This window comes from Hemitrygon akajei, chromosome 2, assembly GCF_048418815.1.
Source record: "Hemitrygon akajei chromosome 2, sHemAka1.3, whole genome shotgun sequence".
NCBI lineage: Eukaryota > Metazoa > Chordata > Chondrichthyes > Myliobatiformes > Dasyatidae > Hemitrygon > Hemitrygon akajei.
In genome coordinates, this window is record NC_133125.1 from 107632420 (window position 1) to 107657176 (window position 24757).

At 44.2% G+C, this 24757-nt stretch overlaps 1 protein-coding gene across 2 annotated transcripts in view; it reads right to left on the reverse strand.

Moving 5' to 3' along the window:
- epb41l5 (erythrocyte membrane protein band 4.1 like 5) overlaps window positions 1–20595 on the reverse strand; it is a 215138-nt gene extending 194543 nt beyond the window's left edge. Inside the window, exon 1 of one of the 2 annotated variants that reach the window (XM_073026976.1) lies at window positions 19857–20595. In XM_073026976.1, the coding sequence (XP_072883077.1) occupies window positions 19857–20036 (180 nt within the window). In that variant the 5' untranslated portion in view covers window positions 20037–20595. The remainder of the gene's footprint in view (window positions 1–19856) is intronic. The other variant, XM_073026985.1, reaches the window with a different exon arrangement.
- Window positions 20596–24757: the final 4162 nt, after the last annotated feature.

The window sequence follows — 24757 nt, forward strand, 5'->3', positions numbered from 1 at the left end:
GTGATGTTCAAACCTAGGAACACAAAGCACTAATGAAATAAACATGATTGTGGGCACTGCTCCCTTCCTGAAGTCAATGGCCACTCCTCTGTTTTGTGGACATTAATGGACAGGTTGCTGGCCTGACACCATGTTACTAGCCTTGTCTCCTTCCTGTACTTCAACTCATCATTATTTGATGTTGGTTAGGCATGGACAGAGTGGATGTAGCAAAGTTGTTTCCCATGGTGGGGGAGTCTAGTACAAGAGGGCATGACTTAAGGATTGAAGGGCGCCCATTCAGTACAGAGAAGAAGAAATTTTTTTTAGTCAGAGGGTGGTTTATCTGTGCAATTTGTTGCCACGGGCGGCAGTGGAGGTCAAGTCATTGGGTGTACTTAAGGCAGAGACTGATAGGTATCTGAGTAGCCAGGGCATCAAAGGTTATGATGAGAAGGCAGGAGAGTGGGACTAAATGGGAGAATGGATCAGCTCATGATAAAATGGCGGAGCAGACCCGATGGGCCAAATGGCCGGCTTCTGCTCCTTTGTCATATGGTCTTATTTGAGAACGGCCCACAGAGGCGGCATCATGTGCAAATGTCAGGAGAGAGATAGAGTAGAATCCGGCCATACAGCTGGAATTAGAAGAGGGGAAATTGACAACTCAACCTTGTGGGGTCCCAGATGGGAGGTAAAGTTGTTGCTGCCTGTCTTTACTGACTGTGGTCTGATGGTCAAAACGTCAAGGATCCAGTTGCAAAGGGAGGCGTTGTGCTCCAGATCTAGGAGTTTGGTGAAGAGTTTGCTATGAATTATGATATTGAAGGAGGAGTTGTCCACAACTAGTCTAACCAACATAAGCTAACGTAGGTGTCATTACTTCCAGATGCTCCAGAGAGGCAGCAAGGTAGCCGTGGAAGTCTGCGCTGAGGGCATAATTTTAATGTGACTGGAGGAAAGTATAGTGGTAGGATGTTTGAGGTAGGGTCCTTTTTACACAGAGAGTGGTGGGTGCATGGAATGCCTGTCCGGTGTGGTGGTGGAGACAGATACTTTAGGGACATTTAAGACACTCTTAGATAGGCACATGGATGACAGGAACATGGAGGGTTATGTGGGAGGGAAATGTGAGATTGATCTTGCCGAGGTCGAAGAGCCTTTACTGTGCTGTATTGTTTTACACCCTCTGTCTAACACTCAACATTAACACAGAAGTGCCATTTAACAGGCAGTGCGTCACAAGACAGAAGAACAGCATATTGGTGTATAATGTTGTGGCGACCCAATTACTAGCACACTCGAACCGGCTGACAATTAGCCAGAGCCAGAGACAAAGATACATAGCCTCAGGGAGTTTCAGTTACGTGCCTCTCCAAGTTTCGAGTGGGGGGAGACAGGCTTTTAAGCAAGACTGTGTTTGTGAAATAAACTTATTCCGTGGTTGCAGTTTACCGACTCCGTGTCGTAATTTCAGCGCTGCGCGTAGCACACCGCTACAATGTCACCTTTCCCCAAAACAAAGCAAGCTATTCAATTCAGTTTGGCTACACTGATTGGTCCCAACAGGAAGCAGCCTTCCATACTGCAACTTGTTAAATCCCTGGGTCATTCACATTAGTGACACCATCAACGACATTACGTCAAACTTCGCACAGCAGTAATCCTCCAAACGACAAATGAGATGACTCACTCTAAATTGAAAGAACCTTGGCCAGAACATCAAGAAACTACCACTAACAGGTACAGTAGGTATTGATTTATGGTCATCTAATGGAAGACAGTGCAGAATTACTTTCAGTATCCGTAGTACACTCGACACGGAATACAGCACCACTGAATTTTGGTAGGGTTTATGTAACTGTCACCAAGACCAATTTAGGTTAGCCAGATTAGTTTAATTTGTCCCATACACAGAAATATCCAGTGAAATGTGTCAACTGCGTCAAATCAGCAAGGATTGTGGTGGTCAAGTGTCAGCATGCTTCTGGCACCATCGTAGCATGCCCACAGCTCACTGATCCTAACCACACATCTTTCGAATGTAGGAAACCAGAGCTCCCCGAGGAAACCCACAGGGAGAACATCCAAACTCTTTACAGACCGCAGCAGGAATTGAACCCTGATCGTACAGCTGGCACTGCCATTTGATTGTGCCATCCTTTACGCCACTGTGCAACTCCTCAGTAGCAGGCGGCTTCTATGACTTGTTATTAATTGATAAAGGGCTCTCTTGTTTTCTTCCAGAGAAGCCAATGCCTAGAAACCTCCACGCTATCCAGTTGAGAAACAAGAGAAAACGTGCAGAAGCTGGAAATCCAAGCAACACACACAAAATGCTGGAGGAACTCGGCCAAAATGTCAACAGTACTCCTTTCCATAGATGCTTCCTGGACTGCTGGGTTCCTCCAGCATTTTGTGTCTATCCAGTTGAGAAGTAGCATTATTTTGGTCAAACACAGAGTTGCAAGTTGAAGACACAAGAGATGCAGATGCTGGCATCTGGAGCACCAACAAAATGCTGCAGGAACACAGGAGGTGGAGGGAAATGGACAGTGTTCTCTATCAAAATCTTTCATCTGCACTACTGCAGCACAGTTCGTTAGAAGAGGGCGTGGACCACTTCACAAACCCCCACCCACTCCCCACAATCGAGCAGTTCCTGTCTTCCTCGGTGGAAAAACTCCCACCTCGGCCTCAGAAATCACCTCAGAACCCAGAGAGCGGACTTCAGGAAGAGTAAGTCGAGGGAACTGGCACCAGTCCTCATCAAGGGGTCTGAATTGGAAAGAGTGAACAGTTTCAAGTTCCTGGGTGTCAACATCTCTGAGGATCTATCCTGGGCCCAACATACTTCTGTAATTACTAAGCAGGCACGACAGCGGCTATATTTCAATAGGAGTTTGAGGAGACTTCGTCTGTCACCAGACTCTTGAAAATTTCTAAAGATGGCACATGGAGAACATGGTTGCAACTCTCTCTGTTACGGAGGGACCACTGCACAGGATTGGAAAAATCTGTAGAAAGTTGTCAACTCTGCCAGCTCCATCTTGGTCACTAGCCTCCCCAGCATTATTGGCACCTTCAAAATGCGATGCCCCAAGGTAGGTGGCATCCATCATTAAGGATGATGCCCACTTCACCCAGGACATGCCCACTTCTCATTGCTACCATAAAGGAGGAGGTACAGGAGCCTGGAGACACGCACTCAATGTTTCAGGAATGGCTTCTTCTCCTTCACCAGATTTCTGAATGGACAGTAAACGCATGAACACTATCTCAGTACTTTCCCCTCTCCTTTGCATTATTTAATTGTCTTTTTTATATACTTCTAATTTATACTTACTTCTCATTATGTATTACAATGTACTGCAGCCGCTAAACAACAAATTTTATGACATAAGCCGGTGACATTGAACCTGATTCTAATTCTACAAATAGGAGTGAAAACCCATCAGGGTGGAGTCACGGGAAACTGCAGGTGCTGGATCTGGAGAAATTCATCAGAGGTTGGAGGATCTCAGTGGGTCAGGAGCAACTGTGGACCTTTCACGCTGAAGCCCCTCTTCTGGCCCGAAACATCAACTGCTCATTTCTTCCCACAGATGCTGCCCAACCCACAGAGTTCCTCCAGCATCTTGTGGCGCTACTGTGAAAACAAGATATCCTGCCCAAACAGCTGACACGCATTGACAAACTGCACGTGTGGAGACTTGCAGAACTGCACATGGTCTCTGAAGCAGACGTGCTTTATGATTGTCAAAAACAAATATGAAACTGAAGATTCACAGACAGAACATGTGAAATTTAATGATTTGTTTTGAATAAACTCCAGTTACCCACTGCAAGAATGCTTCCACGTGCTCTCAGCACACTTCAGCCCTCAACTTTCCAGGGTTAGGAGACATCCTTTGAAATATGTAATAGGATGTGTCATTAAAACCTTTCATCCACTGAAGTTTCAGTAGAGGCAGACACGCCCAGCAGCACACAATACAATGATCCTTCTGCAGTCATCGAATATTCATGCTGTCACTAAGAGATTTATTCACGTTTGTACATTTTTCACAGTCTGACTGTTTTGATGGAGGACCAGCAACAACCAACTTAAATAAAGACAAAGTTTTAACATAAACAAATGCATTTCTATTACCGTAGATTCCGGACTACAGAGCACACCTGATTAAAAGCCGCAGGCTCTAATTTTAGAAAGAAAATCAATTTTGTACTTGTACAAGCCGCACCAGATTTTAAACCGCAGGTGTCCCACGTTGTAATATGAGATATTTACACAGAAAGATATTACACGTGAGGATTTTTTAACTTTTAATTAAATCCGTATGGTAACATAAACAAATACATATTGCAAATGCTATTTTTCGAACTGTGCCTGTAACACGGCTACTTTTAAATATACATACGTATCGGTAACACACAAATTACGTTGCGTATACTTTTTTACTGAACAGTGCACGAACAACATTCCAATATCTCCTAACGACTGGTAAAAAAATATATACTGCAGCCTACCAGGAAAAGTTATTGATCGCCTTTAACTTAAAAGCAGCGTTTTCGCTCGGGTCTAATGCGCTCGCCCCCTCCTTTCCGTTTATCGCAAACCGGTATTTTCCCACAAGACGCGGCGAAACCGGATGTGACGTCATAGCATTCCGGGATGTAGTACAGAAAACAAATATACTTAAAACACTTCTAACTTTAACTAGAAAATACTAACAAATGAATTACTAAGCGAAAATATTATAAACTAAATAACTGCCATAAAGGCAACACAATGCTTTTCTTCGAGTGTTTTCCATGTTGATGAGGGTGAGTACAAATGACTGATTTACAATAATTTAATTGTGAAAGTGCGCTTGATTTATCGTACAATTTCATTGGACCTCTGTGAACTACTCATCAATTTTATTGGTCTACTGTTACGAGGCAAAATGTTTTTGGCGGCATGAAAAAAAACCATGCATTAGCCGCACCGTAGTAAAGGCCACAGTGTTCAAAGCTGTTCAAAGCGTGGGAAAAAAGTAGCGGCTTATAATCCGGAATCTACAGTAATTGAAATAGAGCTGTATGCTTAAGGACTAAGGAGACACGGACTTCACTGTACATTCATCTCAGAAGGTAAATTGATTTATTGTCGCTTATACTGCAATACAGTGAAAAATTTTGTTTTGCCTGCCATCCATTGTGATAATTTCATTACAATTGTGGATTAAGATAGTATTTATTTTATAAAAGAGGAATAAACATCGAGCGCAGAATAAGCCCTTCAAGCCACACTACCCAGCAACCCCGATTTAACCCCACCTAATCACAGGACAATTTACGGTGACCAGTGAACCTACTTGGCACATCTTCGGACTGTGGGAGGAAACTGGAACACCGGGAACAGACCCGCACATTCCACGGGAAGGACACACAGAGGACGCTGCGATTGAACTTCAAACTCTGACACTCCACTCTGTAGCGACATGCCACGCTACCGCGACGCCCATACAGTACAAGGGAGAACAACAAAACAGATACAGAATAAAGTGTTACAATTGCAGGAGAAGTGCAGTGCAGACAGACAGAAAGTTGCAAGGCCTTAACAGGTAGATGCAGAGGTCAAGGGCCCACATTTTTATACTAGAGAACCATTCAGTAGTCTTGTTCCCCATTAATATCTCTACAGCATCATTTTCCAGTGGTCCAATATCCACTCTTACTCTTTACAACAGCAGGATAGAAGCTGTCCTAGACCCTGGAGGTTTGTGGTTTGGACTTCTACATCATCTGTCCAACGGGAAAAAGGAAAAGAGCGAATGAATGACAAGGATGAGAGGGGTGTTTGATTACGCCGGCTGCTGACCAAGGCAGTGGGATGTATAGACAGAGTTCACGGTTTCTGGGATGTCTTCTGTCCCTTGTGGTCACGTGTAGAGCAGCTGCCATACCAGCTGGTGGAGGCCAGAATTTGAGAGGTGTTGTCACTATCTGACGTTATTCTTTTCATCTGAAGAGCCAGAGACAGTGCCTTCTTCAGGCTGGCCCATGATATTGAGAAAATACTCTTGTCATATAAAAGATCAACATAGACCCATGAGTATGATACCACCACAGGTGAAATCTTATTAACAGAAATAATTGTGGAGCAACTGAGAGAGAAATTCATAAAATGTAGCTTACGTGGGTTAACGATATGCTTATCTAGTTTAATCTGGATGCATCACAGCGCGTCATGGCAACTGTCCTGCCTGTGACAAGTAACGGCAGAGTTGTGGACACAGTTCAGCACATCGCAAAAACCAGCCTCCTCTCCATTGACTGTCCACACTTCTCACTGCATTGGGAAAAAGCAAAAACCCCACCTACCCCAGATATCATCCCTTCTCCTCACCCACACCTCCCCCCAACTAAATCGGGCAGGTGGCACAAACTACTGGAAGTACCTCCTTGAAGCACTCAAGGAGAGCTTCTATCCCACAGTAAAATACTACTAAATAGCTCCCCGTGCAATGAGGTGGACTCTTGCACTGACAGTTTACCTCATTATGGCCTTGCACCTTGTGTTTGCCTGCAGTGTTCTCTGTAAATGTAACACTTTAAGCTATAGCAACACACACAACACCAGAGGAACTCTGCAGGTTGGGCAGCATCTACGAAGAGGAATAAACAGTTGATGTTTTGGGCCAAAGCCCTTCTTCAGGACTGGAAAGGTTGAGGGAAGACAGAATAAAAGGGTGGGTGGAGGGAACGGGGTACAAGATGGCAGATGGTTGGTGAAGCCAGGTGGGTGGGGAAGGAAAGGGGGATGAAGTAAGAAGCTGGGAGGTGATAGGTGGAAGAGGTAAAAGGAAGAATCTGATAGGAGAGCTCATGGAAGAAAGGGAAGGAGGGGCACCAGAGGGAGGTAATGGGCAGGTGCAGAGAAAAGGAGTAAGAGGGAGCCAGAATGGGGAATGGAAAAATAAAGAAGGGGCATGGGGGAAAAATTACCAGAAGTTAAAAGAAATCGATGTACATGCCACCAGGCTGGAGGCTACCCAGACGGAAGATGGGGCGTTGCTCCTCCAACCTGAGTGTGGCCTCATCGTGGCAGTAGTTAGGCTGTGGATCTCTGTATTCTACATTGTGTTATTGTTTTCCCTTGTACTACATCAATACGCTCTATATGGAAGACATGGAAAACAGGGTCATCACTGTACATGGAACAGTAATAAATAAACATACCAGCTTCCCCAAAGGAGCGTACCTGAGTTAATATAAGGTGTCAAGGGTCTTTGAAAAGTAGGACACAGAAGATTACAGCACAGGAACAGGCCCTTCGGCCCATAATCTTGAGTCAATCTAATTCAAATTGTAATCAAATGCCCAGTAAATTAATTTCTTACTTCTACACAATGTCCGTACCCTCCTATTCATGTGCCCAAGAGTCTCTCGAATGCCTCCACTGTGTTTGTCTCCACCACCTCAGATGGCGCATTCCAGGGAGCCACCATCCTCCACAAAATACTTTCCACACACATCTCCTTTGAACTTTTCATCTTAAATGCATGCCACGTAAATATTTCAATCCTGGGATAAAGATACTAGCTATCTATTCGATCTATGTTTCTCAGAATCTTATAAACCTCTATCAGATCTCAGCCACCTGCTGCCTCAGAGAAAGAACCTTGTTTGTCAAGCAGTTACCCATGTCCGCACCTTCTCCATGGCCTCCGCATCCTTCCTGTAAAGGGCCAGACTAAACGCGCTACTCTTCATGTACATGAAATCTTTGATGTACTAGGTTAGGAAGGGCTGGTACTGAAAAACACAGGGAGCAGGCATTTAGAGCGGTGGAAGGTAGTGACTGGTGATTTATAAAGATCTGACAGAATGCTACTGAAAGGGTTCCGCAACACTTCTGCATGGGGCCACTTTGCAATTGTATCTTCAAGCACAGAACTTCACATCTGCCCAAAATAATATCAAAGCTCAAAGAAAATTTATTACCAAAGTACTCAACTTCACTCACCCCAACACTGAACTGTTCCCACAACCTATGGACTCACTTTCAAGGACTCCTTATCTCATGTTCTCAATATTTACTGCTTTTTTTCATATTTGCACAATTTGTTGACTTTTGCACCTTGGTTGGTTGTCAGTCTTTGTGTGTAGTTTTTCACCGATTTTACTGTGTTTCTTTATATTTACTGTGAATGTCCACAAGAATATGAATCTCAGGGTTGTAAATGGTGACATATTTTCTTTGACTATGTCACCGTATACTAGCTTGAGTTTCGTGTTCCTGCAGTTCACAGTAGAACAAGGAAATGCAGTAGAATCAACAAAAATCTACAAAGACTGACAACCAACCAAAAGAAAAACTGTGGAAATTTTAAAAATAAGTCAGTAATAATGAAATCATATGGCTAGAAAGAAATAAACTGAATGGAAAAATAGGAGAAACTGAAAGCAGTGACTGGCCACGTATGAATCTCAATGGCAGAGTGATAACATCAACAATGAGCAGAAATACAGAGACATTCCAGCTGCTTAATCACGTAGTAGTGAGAACATTCTTAGGAACGGAACACACTCTACCCACCCTGCAAGCTGCCTTTACTAAAAGCTTTCTTCTGTAAAGTGCTGCAGGGCTATTAAAACAAAACTTCACACCATCTTTAAAAAAATTCCTTCCCTCAGGCAGCTCATCTGATCCTACCATTCTCATTAGCCCTGCCCCCTCCCTCTGTCTATTACCCCAGTCACCAGCCCACTTTGCAAAGTTCAAAACAAATTGTCAAAGTGCAGAAATTTCATGCAGGCATTCACAGTAGAAGAAATACAATAGGATCAATTACAAACTACACACAGAGACTAACAACCAATGTGCAAAAAAAGACAAACTACAAATACAAAATCATAAATAAACACTGAGAACATGAGCTGTAGAGCCCTTGAGAGTGGTTGTAGTCAGTTCAGAGATATAATGCTGTTTACATTGTAAATGCAAGCTAGTATTTATGCACAGTTTACTCCATATCCACACTTTAACCTCTAACTTTATTTTATATACAATCTGTTATTCTTTACCATTATTCAATGCTGTTGATTTTTATTGCCTGCCATGCCAACACACCACAGCAAATTCCTACTCCATGTACATGCATATGGTGAATGAAGTTGACCCTGGATGTAGAGTCTTACAGTACAAACACAGTACCACAGTACAAACAAGTCATTATGACCCAACAGCAGACATGAACCCAGCCAAGAGTCCACAATTGCAATAACCGAGATAAGTATCGAGTTATAAACAAGAGAAAATCTGCAGATGCTGAAAATCCGAGCAACGCACACAAAATGCCGGAGGAACTCAGCAGGGCCAGGCAAGCATCTAGGAAAAGAGTACAGTCGACGTTTCAGGCTGAAACCCTTCGGCGGGGCTGGAGAAAAAAAGCTGAGGGGTAGATTTAAAAGGTGGGGGCTGGGGGGAAAGAAGCACAAGGTAATAGGGGAAAACTGCCAGTTTCAGTGATGCTGACTGAAGGCTGAATATTGATCAGTGTAATTCCCCTTCAAATATTGCCATGGGACTAGTTTGTGTTAGAGCGAGCTGAAGCAGGAGATAAAACCTCAGTTTCCCTCATCCAATATCTCAAGCCGCAGAGTAATTATAGTCTTAGAACACAACTGCACAAAAACAGGCCCTTCGGCCCATCTAGTCCATGATGAACTATTAATCTGCCCTGTCCTATTGACCAGTACCTGGGTCATAGCCCTCCATACCCCTCCCATCATACGTTTGTCCAAATTTCTCTTAAACAATGAAACCAAATCCATGACCACCACTTACACTGGTAACCTGTCCACCACCCTCTGAGTGAAATTTCCCCTCATGTTCCCCTCGAACTTTTCACCTTTCACCCATGACCTCCAGTTGCAGTCAGTGGAAAAAGCCTGTTTGCATTTAACCTATCCCAGCAGCCACACCCTGGTATACCACTTCAACAGGCAGGCTAAACCAGGTGAGGGTAGGCAGTTTGCTCCAAACACCAGTGAGATAGGATAAGATCACCAGGGAGATCCAACGCCCAGAAAGATAGTCTACAGTGGTCCATAGAACATGAAAGCAACGGCTGGGCACAGAGACATCATGTCCACCCACTGCAACCGAGGAGTTCTCTAGTCGTGACGATCACTTGTACCACTGGAATAGGGCTTCTGAGGTAGAGAGAGTGGAACTGCCCCAGTGCAATGGCTTTTCCACTTTAAAAGCTTACCCGCACAGGCTCCTATTGTCATTGTCAAAATCAACAGACAACCCTATCTATACCCCTCATAATTTTTTATGCCTCTATCACATCTCCCCTCATTCTCTTACATTCCAGGGAGCTAAGACCTATTTAACCTTTCACATAAATCAGGACCTCAAGTCCTGGCAGTATCCTTGCAAACTTTCTCTACACCCTTTCAATAGTCTAGATGCTATGTGCTCTAATCCTACAGTCAGGCATGAACCCGCAACCTTCTGACAGGCTAGCCTTCAATGGGACCAGGTTCCAATACCAGACTCAAGGTGGTATGACTCTAAGCCACAGACACAGCGACAGGTGACCACAATCTTTGCGTAGTGTGTATGTTTTGGGTCAAGCTGGCTAGACCATGAAACCGTTTACTTCACTTCCTTTACTTTTGTTTTCATCTTAACTGTGTTTCGGGAACTGTTAGAACCTGCGATTCACAGTTTGGAAATCAATTGAGTGATCCAGATCTTTGCCGTCTCTGAGAAGATTCTGGGAAGCAAGCACAGCCTCAAGGCAAAGAAACTACGAGGCAGGGTACAAACCGATGTTACACTCCATTTTGCCAATTACAGCTTCCATTACTCGCCGATTAAAGCAACAAGGAAGATTGAAACATCGAGATGAGTGTGGAAGACAAGCGAGGGGTCAGCGCCAACCACCTGCCTTTTGATTGCTGATGGAATCTCTCTGCTGCTGGAGAAGGAGCCTGTGTAGCCTATCACTGTGCCCAGAGGGTAGGCCTCTGCATTCCAGCAGTATCTCTCTTTTGACAATTTCAGAGAATGTTACTGAGGTTATGTGATAATGGATTTGGACTGTAGACTTGTTCAGACTTAATAGTTTTTAATATTCTGTGTTGTCACCCATTCTTTTGTGTTGTCTGTTTTTGCGCGGGGAGTGGGGGATTTGGGGTTGATGTTCCTGCTGCGTTTTTGTTAAGTTTTTTGTGCGGTGTGGGGGGGGGGGTCAATGTTCTTTTAGCGTTTCATGCGGGGGAGGGTGGGTTTGGGAGCCGATGTTCCTGTTGCATTTTTGTCCGTTTTTTTTGTATGGGGGGAGGATTTGAGGGCCAAAGTTCTAGTTGAGTTTTTTTGTGGGGGGGGGAGGTGGGTTTGGGAGGTTGATGATCATGGTGCCATCCTTTTTCTGCAGGGGGTTGGATTCCGCTGTTTCTTTCCAAACTGACTTGTTCTTGGTTTTGTGGCTATCTGGAGAAGACGAATCTCAGAGTTGTATACTGCATACATACTTAGACAATAAATGAACCTTTGAACCTTTAGAATGTAACTAATTGGTAAACATTTATATGTATGAAGTGTTAATCTGATCAGCTACCAGCAAGTCACTGAGCCAACTTTGAAATTTACTACACCAATGCAAACTTATTGTGCATCGATAAAAAGTAAGCAAAAACTAATTGCCAACTTATTGCAACAATTGTAACCGAGCAGTAAATGTAGTGATCTAAATAAATGCATCAATTTAACATTCTAGGAACAGCATTTTCCACTCCACCATGAGATTTCTGAATTGTCCATGAACACCACCTCACTGTTTTGCCTTTGTTTTGAACTTTTTTTTAGATATTCTTTGGGTGACAGGTCTCTACCAAAGGAGGCATAGACACTCATAAACTATATGGGAGGATGTGCTTGGGTTATCATGGATGGGGATCGAAAAAAAATCGTAAGTCCTCCTACTAAGTAAGTCGAAACAGGTACATCCGGTATTATTTAGTGTCAGTCGAACGTTTGTCTTCGTCTATAGTATATATTTTACCTTTCTATGCATATAAAACACTTAAGAACATATGTTTCAGCGCCCGGCTCGGGAACGGAAGTTCCTGAGTTCGATCTAGTAACAGATCGCTACCGAGTGTGCTCTCCACTGTGCCGGGTTGATGTGGAGGATCAAAAATCCAAAAATTAAACCACTGCATTGCTTAGTAATAATTGTAGCTTTCATCGGGGCAGGGCCTTTCTCACTTTATCCTTTAAAATTGTTCCGATCGCTGACTGACGTAGCCTAATGCTTTTCCAATGACCGATGCCGTTTCACCTCTTTCCGATCGCTTTATTATTTCCACTTCATTTTCAATCGTGATCGTGATTACTTTCGTGAAGAGAAACACTGCAGATTCAGAGCTCTGGCGTCAGAGACACTGCACTGAGACAGGTTAAATAAGGTCTGGGGTTCCACTGGGTCCTAAGGTCCACCGCATTGAGACAGGTTGAATACGGGACTTGAGCATCCGTGAATTTTGGTATCCGCGAGGGGTCCTGGAACCAATCCCTCGCGGATAAGGAGGGCCAACTGGACTGAGACTAGTTATGCTGCCATATGAAAGAGTACAAGATCGCAGAAAAAAAATTCCGAAGGTTCAGATGATTCAAGATTGCCGCAGATCATCTGATAACATCAGGCGTCTTGTGAATATTACGTGGTCGGTGGCCGATAATCAGTCACCTACAGCAGCTATCTCACTCAATGCTGAAAAAGCATTTGATCGGGTGGAATGGGGCTATCTGTTTAAGATGCTTCAATTTTTTGGATTTGCACCCATTTTTAAAAAATGGATTAGACTGCTATATAATAACCCTGAAGCAGCAGTTCAAACTAGTGGTTACATTTCACCTTACTTCTCTCTCAGAAGGGGTACCCGACAGGGTTCCCCACTTTCCCCAATGTTGTTCTGTCTGGCTTTGAAGCCCCTGGCAGCAGCTATCAGAGAGAATGAGAACTTTGTAAGGATATCTGTGGGAGGACAGGTACATAAACTGATGCTTTATGCAGACGATATTTTATTATTTGTATCAGACCCTAGTTGGTCAGTACCATGTCTTTTCAACATTACAAAGTCTTACTCTAGATTCTCAGGTTATAAGGTTAATTGGACAAAATCAGAAGCACTACCGTTGACTGCATATTGCCCTGCATCTGCTTTTTACCCAGGCCAATTTCACTGGCTAAAGAAGGGTATACGATATTTAGGATTTAGTAAAGGTAAATTCTGATTCATTATTGCAGAGAATTTCATGTGATGTAGACAGATGGTCATCATTGTATTTGTCAATGTCGGGAAAAGTAAATGCCTTGAAGATGAATAGCATTCCAAAGGTTAATTATCCGTTCCAATCGTTACCAGTGCATATCACATTAACATATTTTAAGCAATTTGATAAAATAATTAAGGCTTTTATTTGGAATGGTAAACGCCTACGGTTAAACTTTAACAAATTACAATTGCCAGTTGAAAGGGGGAGCTTAGGTTTGCCGAAGCTAATATACTATAACTATGCCTTTACTCTTAAGCACATTGGTCTCTCCCTCCAGAATGAGCGCCTCCTTGGTATCGTATTGAGTGCTCTGCTCCTCCTCCCATCCCTCCGTTACAATGTCTGTCTATCAAGTTACCTCCTGAGGCAAGGTCTCACCCAATTATATCGCATACATTTGTTCTGGAATAAACTAGACAGATTATTTAAATTCAATCCATATTTGAATGAAGCCTCAAGTATCTAGATGGATCCAAAGTTGTGTATTGATAAGTCCCCTTTCTTCTGGAGGGAATGGCAAGGGAAAGACATAATTAAATTGGGAGACCTTTATAATGGTGATAGTTTAAAATCTTTTAATCAATTAACCCAACAGTATCACATCTCTAGGTCACAATTTTGGAGATATCTTCAACTGCGTCATTTGCTACATACAACTTTTGGTTCTACTCAGCAACCCCCACAAGTTGCTACGATACTGTCTACTGTACTGGCTGCAGATGGTAAAGGTCACAAAGCCTCAACTTATTATTCAGCTTTAACACAAATTTCTGGGGACAAAATTCTGTTGGGTTTTAAAAGAGCATGGGAAAAAGATCTGAGTGTGACTTTTGACACAAAGGAGTGGGACAAAATTTGCAAAAACATCAAAACAATGTCAAGAGACCTGAGGGTGCGCCTTATTCAGTTTAAGATCCTACACCGTTTCTATTGGACTCCAGCAAGGTTACATAGATTAGGGTTGAAAATTACCCCTGAATGCTGGCGCTGTGAGGCGGACAAAGGGGACTTAGTACATGTGCTCTAATCCTGTCCCAGAATTCAAGAATTTTGGATCATGATACATAAGTATATTGGTGAAGTTTCAGGTATTCAGCTCCCTTTCTGCCCCAGACTTTTTGTCTTGGAAGACACACTTGGGTTACTTGGGGATAAACACTCTCAAAACTGGATCCAGACAAGTATAATGGTGGAAGACAAATTATACTTAGAGGTTGGAGGAACTTGGGGGACCAACATTTCAGAAGTGGGCCACAGAAATAGCCAAAGTGGCAGCTTTTGAAAAGCTGTCTTACAAACAGTTTGATAGATTGGACATCTATACACAAAAGTGGGGCAAATATTTAGATTACCCTGGGGGGGGGGGGAAATAGTGGTGAAGCACATTGCTGAATGGCAGTTTTTTCTATTATTAGAGATCTAATTAGACACACATGGTTATTATATCGATATTTATTTCTGCCATGTTTGTTTTGTAAGCTATGATTTACATAATTCCAACACTGACTCAAGGGTTTGGGGAAAATTTTTTAAGAGAATTCAATCCAATTGAAACCTTAAAAAAAAGATTGTTTATTGCCGTTTATCAATACTCAAGTGTAAAGAGGAGTGAAATGATTGCTACTCCAGATCCAACACAATAAGCCTAAAGAACACAATGAATACAAACACATCAGATAGCTTATAAACATAGACTTAGTGTATGTCCATTAAGGGACACCAGGCACAGAAGTGACAGCAAATTATAAACTAGTGGTTTTGGGGTGTGAAAGTGTTGATCAGCCTTAATGTCTGGGGTAAGTAACTCTTTTGAGTCTGGTGGCCCTGGCATGGATGTTGATTAGCCTGCTCCTTGATGGGAGTGGGACACAGATCATGAACAGGGTAGGCAGGATCCTTCATGATGTTTCGTCTTTCTTCCAGCACCTGTCTGCATACAAGTCCGTTACAGTGGGTCGGCCGGTGCTGGTAATGCACCAGACAGCTTTAACTACCCGTGGTCGTGCCTTCCTGTCCGCCTCAGTGCAGTTTGCTTATCACACAGTGATGCAGTTTGTTAGGATGCTCACCACTGCACATCGGCAGAAGGTGGTGAGTACTGATTTTTTAAATTAATTTTTTTTATGCGTTTCTACAAAACAACTACAAAAAAACACCATCAACAAAATGAAGATTACTACAGTGCAAAACAAACATATCAAATATATAATTCATAACAATAAGGAAACAGCACCCTGAATTAAATCATATAAAGTTAGTATCCTCCCCACCCTCCCACTACGAAACTCCAAGCCAGCCATCACAATATGTCAAAAAAAAATTAATCGGAGCATTCAATCCCACAGAGCTGTAAATACATATTAAAAAAAGTATAATGCCTGCTACCAAAACTGTAATGTAATTCCCATCAAAAAGAAACCATAAATCTTACAGAAAAAAGCTGAAAGTAAGGGATTATGGTACAGAAAAAAAATAAACTTAATCTAAAGAGTTATGAAAGTATTTGAGAAAAGGTCCCCACACCAAATAAAACTTTATGTCTGAATTGAGAAGTGAATAATTAATTTTTTCAAGGTCTAAACAGGACATTATATTACTAAGCCATTGAGCATGAGTGGGTGGGGCAACATCTCTCCACCTGACAAGAACTAAGCATCTAGCCAAACGAGAGGCAAAAGATAATGTTCGACATTTAGTCGGACTCAAATGCAAGTCTGCCTCACCCAAGGTACCCAGTGAGTATTGATGTGCAGAGTCCAGTTCTCTTCAGCCTCCTCGGTAAGCAGATACACTAGTCAGCTATGACTGGAATAATGAATATCTTCAAATACATGTGGATAAAACTTTCACTTAATTACGTCAAGGTACAAGAAATTACTTTCAGAGTATGGTCATCATGCATCTACGACATTAGCTGGATAAAGAATGCTTTGGCCACAATTACCAGATTCTGCTTTCCAGAAATGGCATTAAAACATGCAAATTCAACAACAAGAAACTGAACCAGAAGCTGGGATACTGAGATTATTTCCAATCAAGTGCAAAGGTCTTAGAGGAAATGGAACAAATTACGGTCACTTTTGATTTAAGTAGGCCAAGCCATTGATTGGGAATTTAGTGACAAGGGTATTTTTCCCCCCCTTTTTGGACCTTCGGCCCATCGAGCCCATGCTGCCCAATTACAACCATGTGACCCATTAATGCCATGTGGTCACAGGGAAAACATACAAACTCGATACAGACAGCAAGGGGATGGAACCCAGGTCGCTGATGATGTAACAGTGTTACGCTAATCTCTACTCTACAGTGCCACCCCAAATTGGCCACTTAAAGCTGATACCAAGAAAGTAATGAGGAAGGTCATTGGAAATTTGACTGGTTCAAAGGAAGTTCACAAAAATGATTCCAGAATTGAAAGGCTTGTCACATGAGGAGCGTTAGATGGCTCTGTGCCTGTATTCACAGAAATTCAGAAGAATGAGGGGTAGGTGGGTGGGATCTCACAGAAACCTATCAAATGTTGAAAGGCCTTGATGGAGTGGATGTGGAGAGTATGTTTTCTACGATGCACACAGAGGACACAGACTCAGAATAGAGGGGCATCCTTTTAGAATGGAGATGAGGAGCAATTTCTTTAGCCAGAGAGTGGTGAACCTGTGGAATTCATTGCCACAAGCAGCTGTGGAGGCCAAGTCACTGGGTATATTTAAGGCAGAAATTGATAGATTATTTATTAGTCAGGGTATGAAGGGATACGTGGAGACTGGGGCATAGGAGGAAATGGATCAGCCATGATGAAATAGTGGAGCAGAATCAATGGGCCAAATGGCCCATTTCTACTCCTGTATCTTATGGTCTTATCATTTTGCTTGGAATACAATGCAATAGGATAGTAGATGTACCATGACAATTACATATTTATTGACAGAAATGAACAGTTGGTTTAATTCTTCAAGCACAGACCAAAGTTAACATTTTTGTTACTTGGTTCACTGTGCTTTTTCACCAGCAAAACGTATATACTCTTGGCAAATCATTATGACCCCAGATTAATGACTTACCAAGAGTACAAGCATTCTCCTCTCTGCCACATCTGTTCCCAGGATGAGGCTTTCCTTAATAGGACAACAGAGATGTCCTCCTACTTCAAAGAACAGGGCTTCCCTTGCTCCACCATTAATGATGCCCTCACCCAGATACTCTCTCTTTCTGGAACATTTGCATTCAACCCATCTTCCCATCACCTTAACAGTGATAGAGTTCTTCCAGTCCTTACCTACCACCCCATCAGTCTATGCATCCTACCACCAAACAGATCTTTGCCTACACCTCACTCTCAGCTTTCCGCAGAGGTCGCCCCCTTCTGTGATTGCCTCGTCCATTCATCCCTCCCCGCAAGAGACAGAAAGGCTACACCTGCTCATTCACCTCCATTCAGGGACCCAAACAAGAATCTGCCAGGGTCGTCTATCGTGTCCGGTGCTCTCGATGTGGCCTCCTTTACATTGACGAGACCCAATGTAAATTGGAGGACCGTTTGGTCAAACTCCACTGCTCCATCCGCCAAAAGCTGAACTTCCCGATGGCTAACCATTTTAATTCCTATCCCCATTCTTGTTCCGACACGCTGGCCTCTTCTGCTAAGAAGAGGGCACTCACAGGGTGGAGGAGCAACACCTCATAGTCCATCTGGGTAGCCCCTCGCCTGATGGCATGAACGTCCATCTCTCCTTCCAGTAACTTTTTCTCCTCCCCTTTCCTTTTCCTCCTTCTATTCCCCACTCTGGCCTCTTGGCTCTTCACACCTGCCCACTGTCCCCTGGGTCCCCTCTTCCTTCCTCTGGTCCATTCACCTCTTCAATCAGACTCCACCCTCTCCAGCCCTTTACCTTGCCCACACACCTGGCTTCACCTGTCACCCTGTAGCCATCCTCCTTCCCATCCTGGCATCCTCTCCCTTCCTTTCCAGTCCTGAAGAAGGGTCTCAGCTTAACATGCTGACTGTTCATTTCCGTGGCAGCCGCCTGACCTGCTGAATCACTGCAGTATTTTGTGCGTGTTACTACAGAAACGCCTACTTTGTTCTGTCAGTGAGGAATTACACCGAAGCCGATTATAAAAGACCCCGTGGAACAGTACAAAGGGCGGGAGAGCTCACCACGGTGCCCAGGTCACTACTTCTCCATGCAGCCCGCATTACAATGCAGAAGGTGTGGGAGAAACACAGGTCAGGCAGCATGGTGCCTGATGCCCAGGTGCCCCCAGCTATTCCAAAGATGTGCTCTGGGTAGGTTAACATCTTTTGCCCTCCAAACTGTTTGCTTGGTGCGGTCGCAAGGTGCACAATGTTCTGAGATTAATGCACACATCACAGAAATGGAAGTCTTCTTCACGTTACAGGGATGCACAAGGATACATTTCCAACTCAACCCATTCAAAGTTTCCTTGCAGATACTCTGGATAACATTACCTTTTCAATATTCACTGGTTAGTCCCTGTAATGAAGACTCCATAAACCTCCTACACCATTCAGTCACGTTGATATGGCTGGACTGATAGACAGCTAATAGTTTGACAAACTGGAGCTTCACAAAACTCTGGCTAGACCACAGATGGGAGTATTATTTTTAGAGCTGGTGGTCTCATTGGATGTGGGGGGGGGGGGGTGCAGAGGATGCTGCCTGCATTGGAGAGGATAGGTAGAGTGAGCTAAGGTTTTTCCCTTTGGAGAGGGGAATGAGAAGTGAGTACAAGGCATATCGAGTGGATGGCCAGAGACTTATCCCCACGGCTAATAGGAGCTGGGAGAATTTTAAGGTGATCGATGGAAATTACAGGGGGAAATTACAGGGGAGGTAGTCCCGCCCCCCACAAAGACTGGTGGGTGCATAGTGCGATAGGCAGGTACATGAGGGACATTGAACTAACTCTTAGATAGGCACGTGGGTGATAGAAAAGCGGAGGGTTAAATGGGAGGGAAGTGTTAGACTGATTTTAGAACAGGTTAAAGGGTCAGCACAACGTGAGCCGAAGGGCCTGTACTGTCCTGTTCCATGTTGTGTGTAAAATGCACTCCCGTTTTTGTTTTAAATGCAAAGGCATCAAGCTTGCGCAGTACAGCGGGATGAGAGTTTTTAAAAAGAGACTTAGCGCTGATTACACCAGTCTGGGTCATAAAGTCTGACCCGCGAAAGAAAATGAACAAGCTGGAGAAATTAATCACCGAGCGTGAACAGCGCCTGCACAAGTTGGTCGGGAAGACGCACCACATCCACAGCAATTATTGTCTTTAAGTTCACACACGTAATGAAAGAGTTCCACCAATCTTGCTCTGGTAGTTGGATTTATAACATACTTTTTGCCTCCAGATTTAAGCACGTTTCTTCCCCAGCACCTCACCCTCTTTGCAAAGCAGAAACCAGCCGTGTACTAACATCGAGAAGACCCGCACCACGACCAAGACTGGCGTGACGGAGGTAGAAATGAAGTTGAACGCACCGGTTTAAAAAAAAACGAAAGCACTTTTTCCTACCGGTAAATCCACGCTGACATCGCTGCCGTCCAGTAAGGAGACCCTGCAGGTTATTATGGACTTGCTGTCGCCAGCCGCCGGGATGTGAGTGCCGGATCTCTGCGCCTCTCGCTGCTTCTCCTTCTCGGTGTATCGGCGCACCGTTCGGCGCCCGAGTGTCCGCCGCAAGAAGCCCAACATCGCCGCCTCCTCCTCCCTCTGCGATCGCTTGGAGGGCGAAGCAGGCAGAGAGGAAGGAAGCTAATCGAAAGGTAACAAGGGAGCCGATACAATGTAAGGAAAGGCGGGCTGATCACTCACACCAGCCGGCATGAAATTGCAGCTTGCAGGCAAACGGAGGTGCGAGTCCCGCAAGAAATTATCCAAATCCCCTCTGCGGTCTTGGGCATGCGTGAATACAGCCCAGGAAATGGCGTCAGACACTTCCAAGCTGCTGGATTTAGGGATGCGAGCTTCGGCAGCACGGTGTGAACCGTCTCCCGTTCCCCCGAGTGGAACCGACCGGCCAGCAGGACGATATGTAACGTGTGTCCCAAGTGCGCGCCCGACTCGCCGCACGGGTCTCTCTGGCTCGTTATTAATAATCGATTTCGCGCTTGAGAGACCTCTTGAAATTCGACAAGGTTGAGCGTTCACGAATTGATGTCAGCAGACGGGCCATAGCGATGGTAAACGCTGCTTCTACTCTCCAAGGGCACATTTTAGGGCTTTCAATCTGGAAAAATTAATAGTTGTCAATTAACTTTTCCTGTTGTAATGGAGCGGCGATCGTTATCTATTTGAAAGTTAATATTTGCATGTAAAGTATAATTAGATTCCTCCCCCTCCCCTTTTGCTTTTCATAAATATTTAGCTTTATATACTGACATTTGCAAATACAGGCTTTATCCTCTGGGTTCAAGAATCATTATAGAAATTTAAACACAAATATGTATGTTTGTATTGGACTGTACCAAGGGAGTATGATATTCTCATTTGACTAGAGGTAACTTCTCCCTAAATACTGTTAAAGATCTCAGGATACTGTATCACTTAAACAATCATGACCAGATTGTTTAGTCATTAAAACATACACAGGAACCCCACAGGATAGACTGTTCGGCCCTCCATATCTGTGTCAAACGTGATCCAAATTAAATTTAACCTGCAAATAATCTGTATCCTTTCTTTCCCTGCATGTTCATGTGCCTCTTAAACCCCACTTTACCCTTTCTCCTGACTGCCATTCCAGACACCTATGATTCTCTGGGTAAAAAATCTACACTCCACATCTCCTTTAAACTTCCCCTCTCTCATCTTAAACCTACAGTACTATGAAAAAGCCTTAGGTGTATGTGTATATACATACATAGATATATATATGTGTGTGTGTATATATATATATGACACCTAAGATTTTTGCACAGTACTGTATTCGTCAACGTGGAGTGGAGAATGAGTTTGTAAATCTGGCGGGAACAAAGGATGTAAGGAATGATGAGGGTGGAGTGCCATGGGAGGGGTGGGACAGGTGGCAGACAGTGCAAGGTCATTTGATTCCAAATAATTGATTTACTGCTCACTACAGAATGTCTCTCTGGTGCCTTCTGCTCCCTCCCCTCTCCCTGTCCCTTCTCCCAACCATAATTCCCCTCTCCTTGCCCCCCTCCCACGCTCAGTCCACAATAGAGACCCATATCAGAAGAAGGTTGACCACCACTCACTTCTGACATGATTTTTTTTGTGGCAACATCACATTTACTACAGTACTGTGCAAAACTCTTCGGTACCCTAGCTATGTGTATGTGCCCAAGACCTTTGCACAGTACTGTATGTCTTCCAGTATTTCCAGAATCAGAAAGATATGGGGGGGATCTCATCGAAACCTTTTGAATGTTCAAAGTCTAGAGAAAGCAGATGTGGAAAGGATGTTTTCCACGGTGGGAGAGAATCGGACAAGAGGGCGCAGCCTCAGGATAGAGGGGCACCCTTTCAAAACAGAGATGCAGAGAAATTTTCTTTAGCCAAAGGGTGATGAATTTGTGGAATGTATTACCACAGGCAGCTGTAGAGGCCAGGTCATTGGGTGTACTTAAGGTAGAGATTGACAGGTTCTTGATTGGACATGGCATCAAAGGTTACAGGGAGAAGGCCGGGAACTGGGGCTGAGGAGGAAATTAGAAAAAGGATCAGCCATGATTGAATGGTGGAGCAGACTCGATGGGCCAGATGGCCTAATTCTGCTCCCATGTCTTATGGTCTTATTTGGCCTTTCCACCCTGAGAAAAAGTCTGTGATTGTCTACTTATCTCTGACTTTCATCATTTTATAAATTTCTGTCAGGTCCCCGGTTAGCCTCCGATGCTCTGGAAAAAACAGTCTAATTCTGTCCAATCTCTCCATAGAGCAGTGTGGGTCTTGTTTGTTTCTGGGATCAGCAGCTCTGTTTCCTTTGTTTGCAAAGCTGACTCGCTGTGAACAAGTTCTTCACTCTCCAAGAACCCAACAGCCCTTGCCAGTGACACAGCAATTTACTGGTACTTCAATCAGCTTGCTGTACTGCACCGAGTGAACTTTGACCTCCAAGTTGAGATTCCTTCCGGATGAAGAAAGATGAAATACAGGGAATCGCAAGTGCTAGAGGAACTCGGCCGGTCAGGCAGTATCCATGGAAAGGAACCTTTCTTCGAGGGCCGAAACCTTTCTTCAGTTTTGGAAAGGACGGGGGCCGAAGCCAGAATAAGAAGGTGGGGGAGGGGAAGGAGTACAAGCTGGAAGGTAACAGGTGAGACCAGGTAAGAGGGAGGGTGGGTGGTGAGGCCAGGTGAGGGGGAAGGTGGATTGGGAAGTGAGAATGATGTAAGAAGCTTGGAAGTGATAGGTGGAAGAGGTAAAGTGCTGAAGAAGAAAGAATCTGATAGGAGAATCTTAATATGTCACCTGGTTAATTGATGATTCAATTGATTGGCACCGTTTCTGGTAAAATGGCTGCATGCTCAGACACAGTGGCCTCCCAAGTTCCAACCAAAGGTGTAATTTTTTTTATTGCAAGCCTCTGCTAGATATTAAAAACATCGTACAGCAGGTCTACCCCACTAGTGAGTTGCTGGAAGACAGGCGAGCTACACTTGCTGCATACCCTGTTGCTGCCCGCCACAGCCTCAGAGGAGGTGTGCGGCCCAACAAACGGTGCAGGTAATTACCTTGGACATTTTTCTTGTGCGCACAAGACCTTGTTGGGGATTGGTAATGTAGAATACTGCAAGTCTGTTTCACCGGTTCATTGGTGAGACGGACAGAGAGGGAGCCACGTGGTCTCAGTTGTTGCGTGGACCCGGCCTTCATGCCGCAGGGTCTCATCAGAGGCAGCGTGGGCACAGCGGGCGTCCCGGTTTGGTTTGAGGTCGGGCCCACCCCTCGATGCTGCTCTCCAGTGTTCACTCAGTGGAAGTCTAGCTGGATTGTGTTCATCTGCCCCTAGTGCACGATGGGTAACTGCTACGTCTGTCTTCTTGCGGGAACATGGCTCCAAGCACCATCAATCTACAGGCCACAACACTCAGGGACTTGGGCAATATTGTTGTTTTTTTGTGACTGTATGTGCTATATGCACCTTGTGCAGTGTGTCACTGTTGGTTCTGTGTTTTGCACCTTGTTCTTAGAGAAACACTTGTGTTTGGCGGTATTCTTGTGTATGGGTGAATGGCAATTAATCTTGAATTGCTAACTACTTAAGCTGTTTGCTGGTTGACAAGAAGAGTGGAAGGTATACGTGATACATGTACTGTATCGTAGATGAGTATAGGAATAGAACAGGCGGCCAGTGCAGAGTACTCCTTTGGCCAGTCCCCTGAATAATAAGTATACCACTTTGGATGCTGTTGATGACCTAACCAAGGAAAGCCATAGCGTTCAGGTCTCTGGCACTGAGTCTCACTCTGTGGTTCAGAAGTGAAGGGGTGGGATGGGTTGAGCTGTAGTGATAGGGGATTTATTGGTTAGATGAACAGAAAGGAGGTTCTGTGGATGAGACTGAGATTCCCGGATGGTATGTTGCCTCCCAGTGCCAGGGTCAGGGACACCTTGGATCGAGTCCTTGGCATTATTAAGTAGGAGGGTGAACAGCCAGAGGTTGTGGTCCACGTTGGTACCAATGGCATGGCCAGTAGGGGTGATGAGGTCCTGCAAAGTGAGTTCAGGGAGTTAGGTACTAAATTAAAGGACGGGACCTCCAAGGTTGTGATCTCAGGTTTGCTACCCATGCCATGTGCTAGTGAGGTCAGAAATGGGAAAATTATACAGTTTAACATGTGGCTAAGGAGATGGTGCAGGAGGGAGGTCTTCAGATTTTTAGATCATTGGGCTCTCTTCCAGGGAAGGTGGGACCTGTACAGAAGGGATGGCTGCACCTGAACTGGAGGGAGTCTAATATTCTTCTGGGAAGGTTTGCTGATGCTGCATGGTGGGGCTTAAACTAGAATTGCAGGAGGATGGGAACCAGAGCACCAGAACAGATATTGGAGTGGTTGTGGAGAAAGATGTTGTTAAGCCTGCATATAAAGTCAGGAGTCAAAAGATTTGATCATGGTGGGACTAAGGTTCTGAGCTGTGTATATTTCAAAGCAAGGAGCATTGTAGGAAAGGTGGATGAGCTTAGGACATGGATCAGAACATGAATTATAACATTATAGCCATTAGCAAGACTTGGTTGCAGGAGGGGCAGGACTGGCAGCTCAGTGTTCTGAGGTACTGTTGTTTTAGAAGTGATAGAGCAGGAGGAATTAAAGGGGGACCAATGAAATTACCAGCAGGAAATGTCACAGAAGTGCTCAGGCAGGACAGACCAGAGAGCTCGTCTAGTGAGGATTTATGGGTGAGGAATAAGAAAGGCATATCCACATTAGTGCGATAATATTATAGAC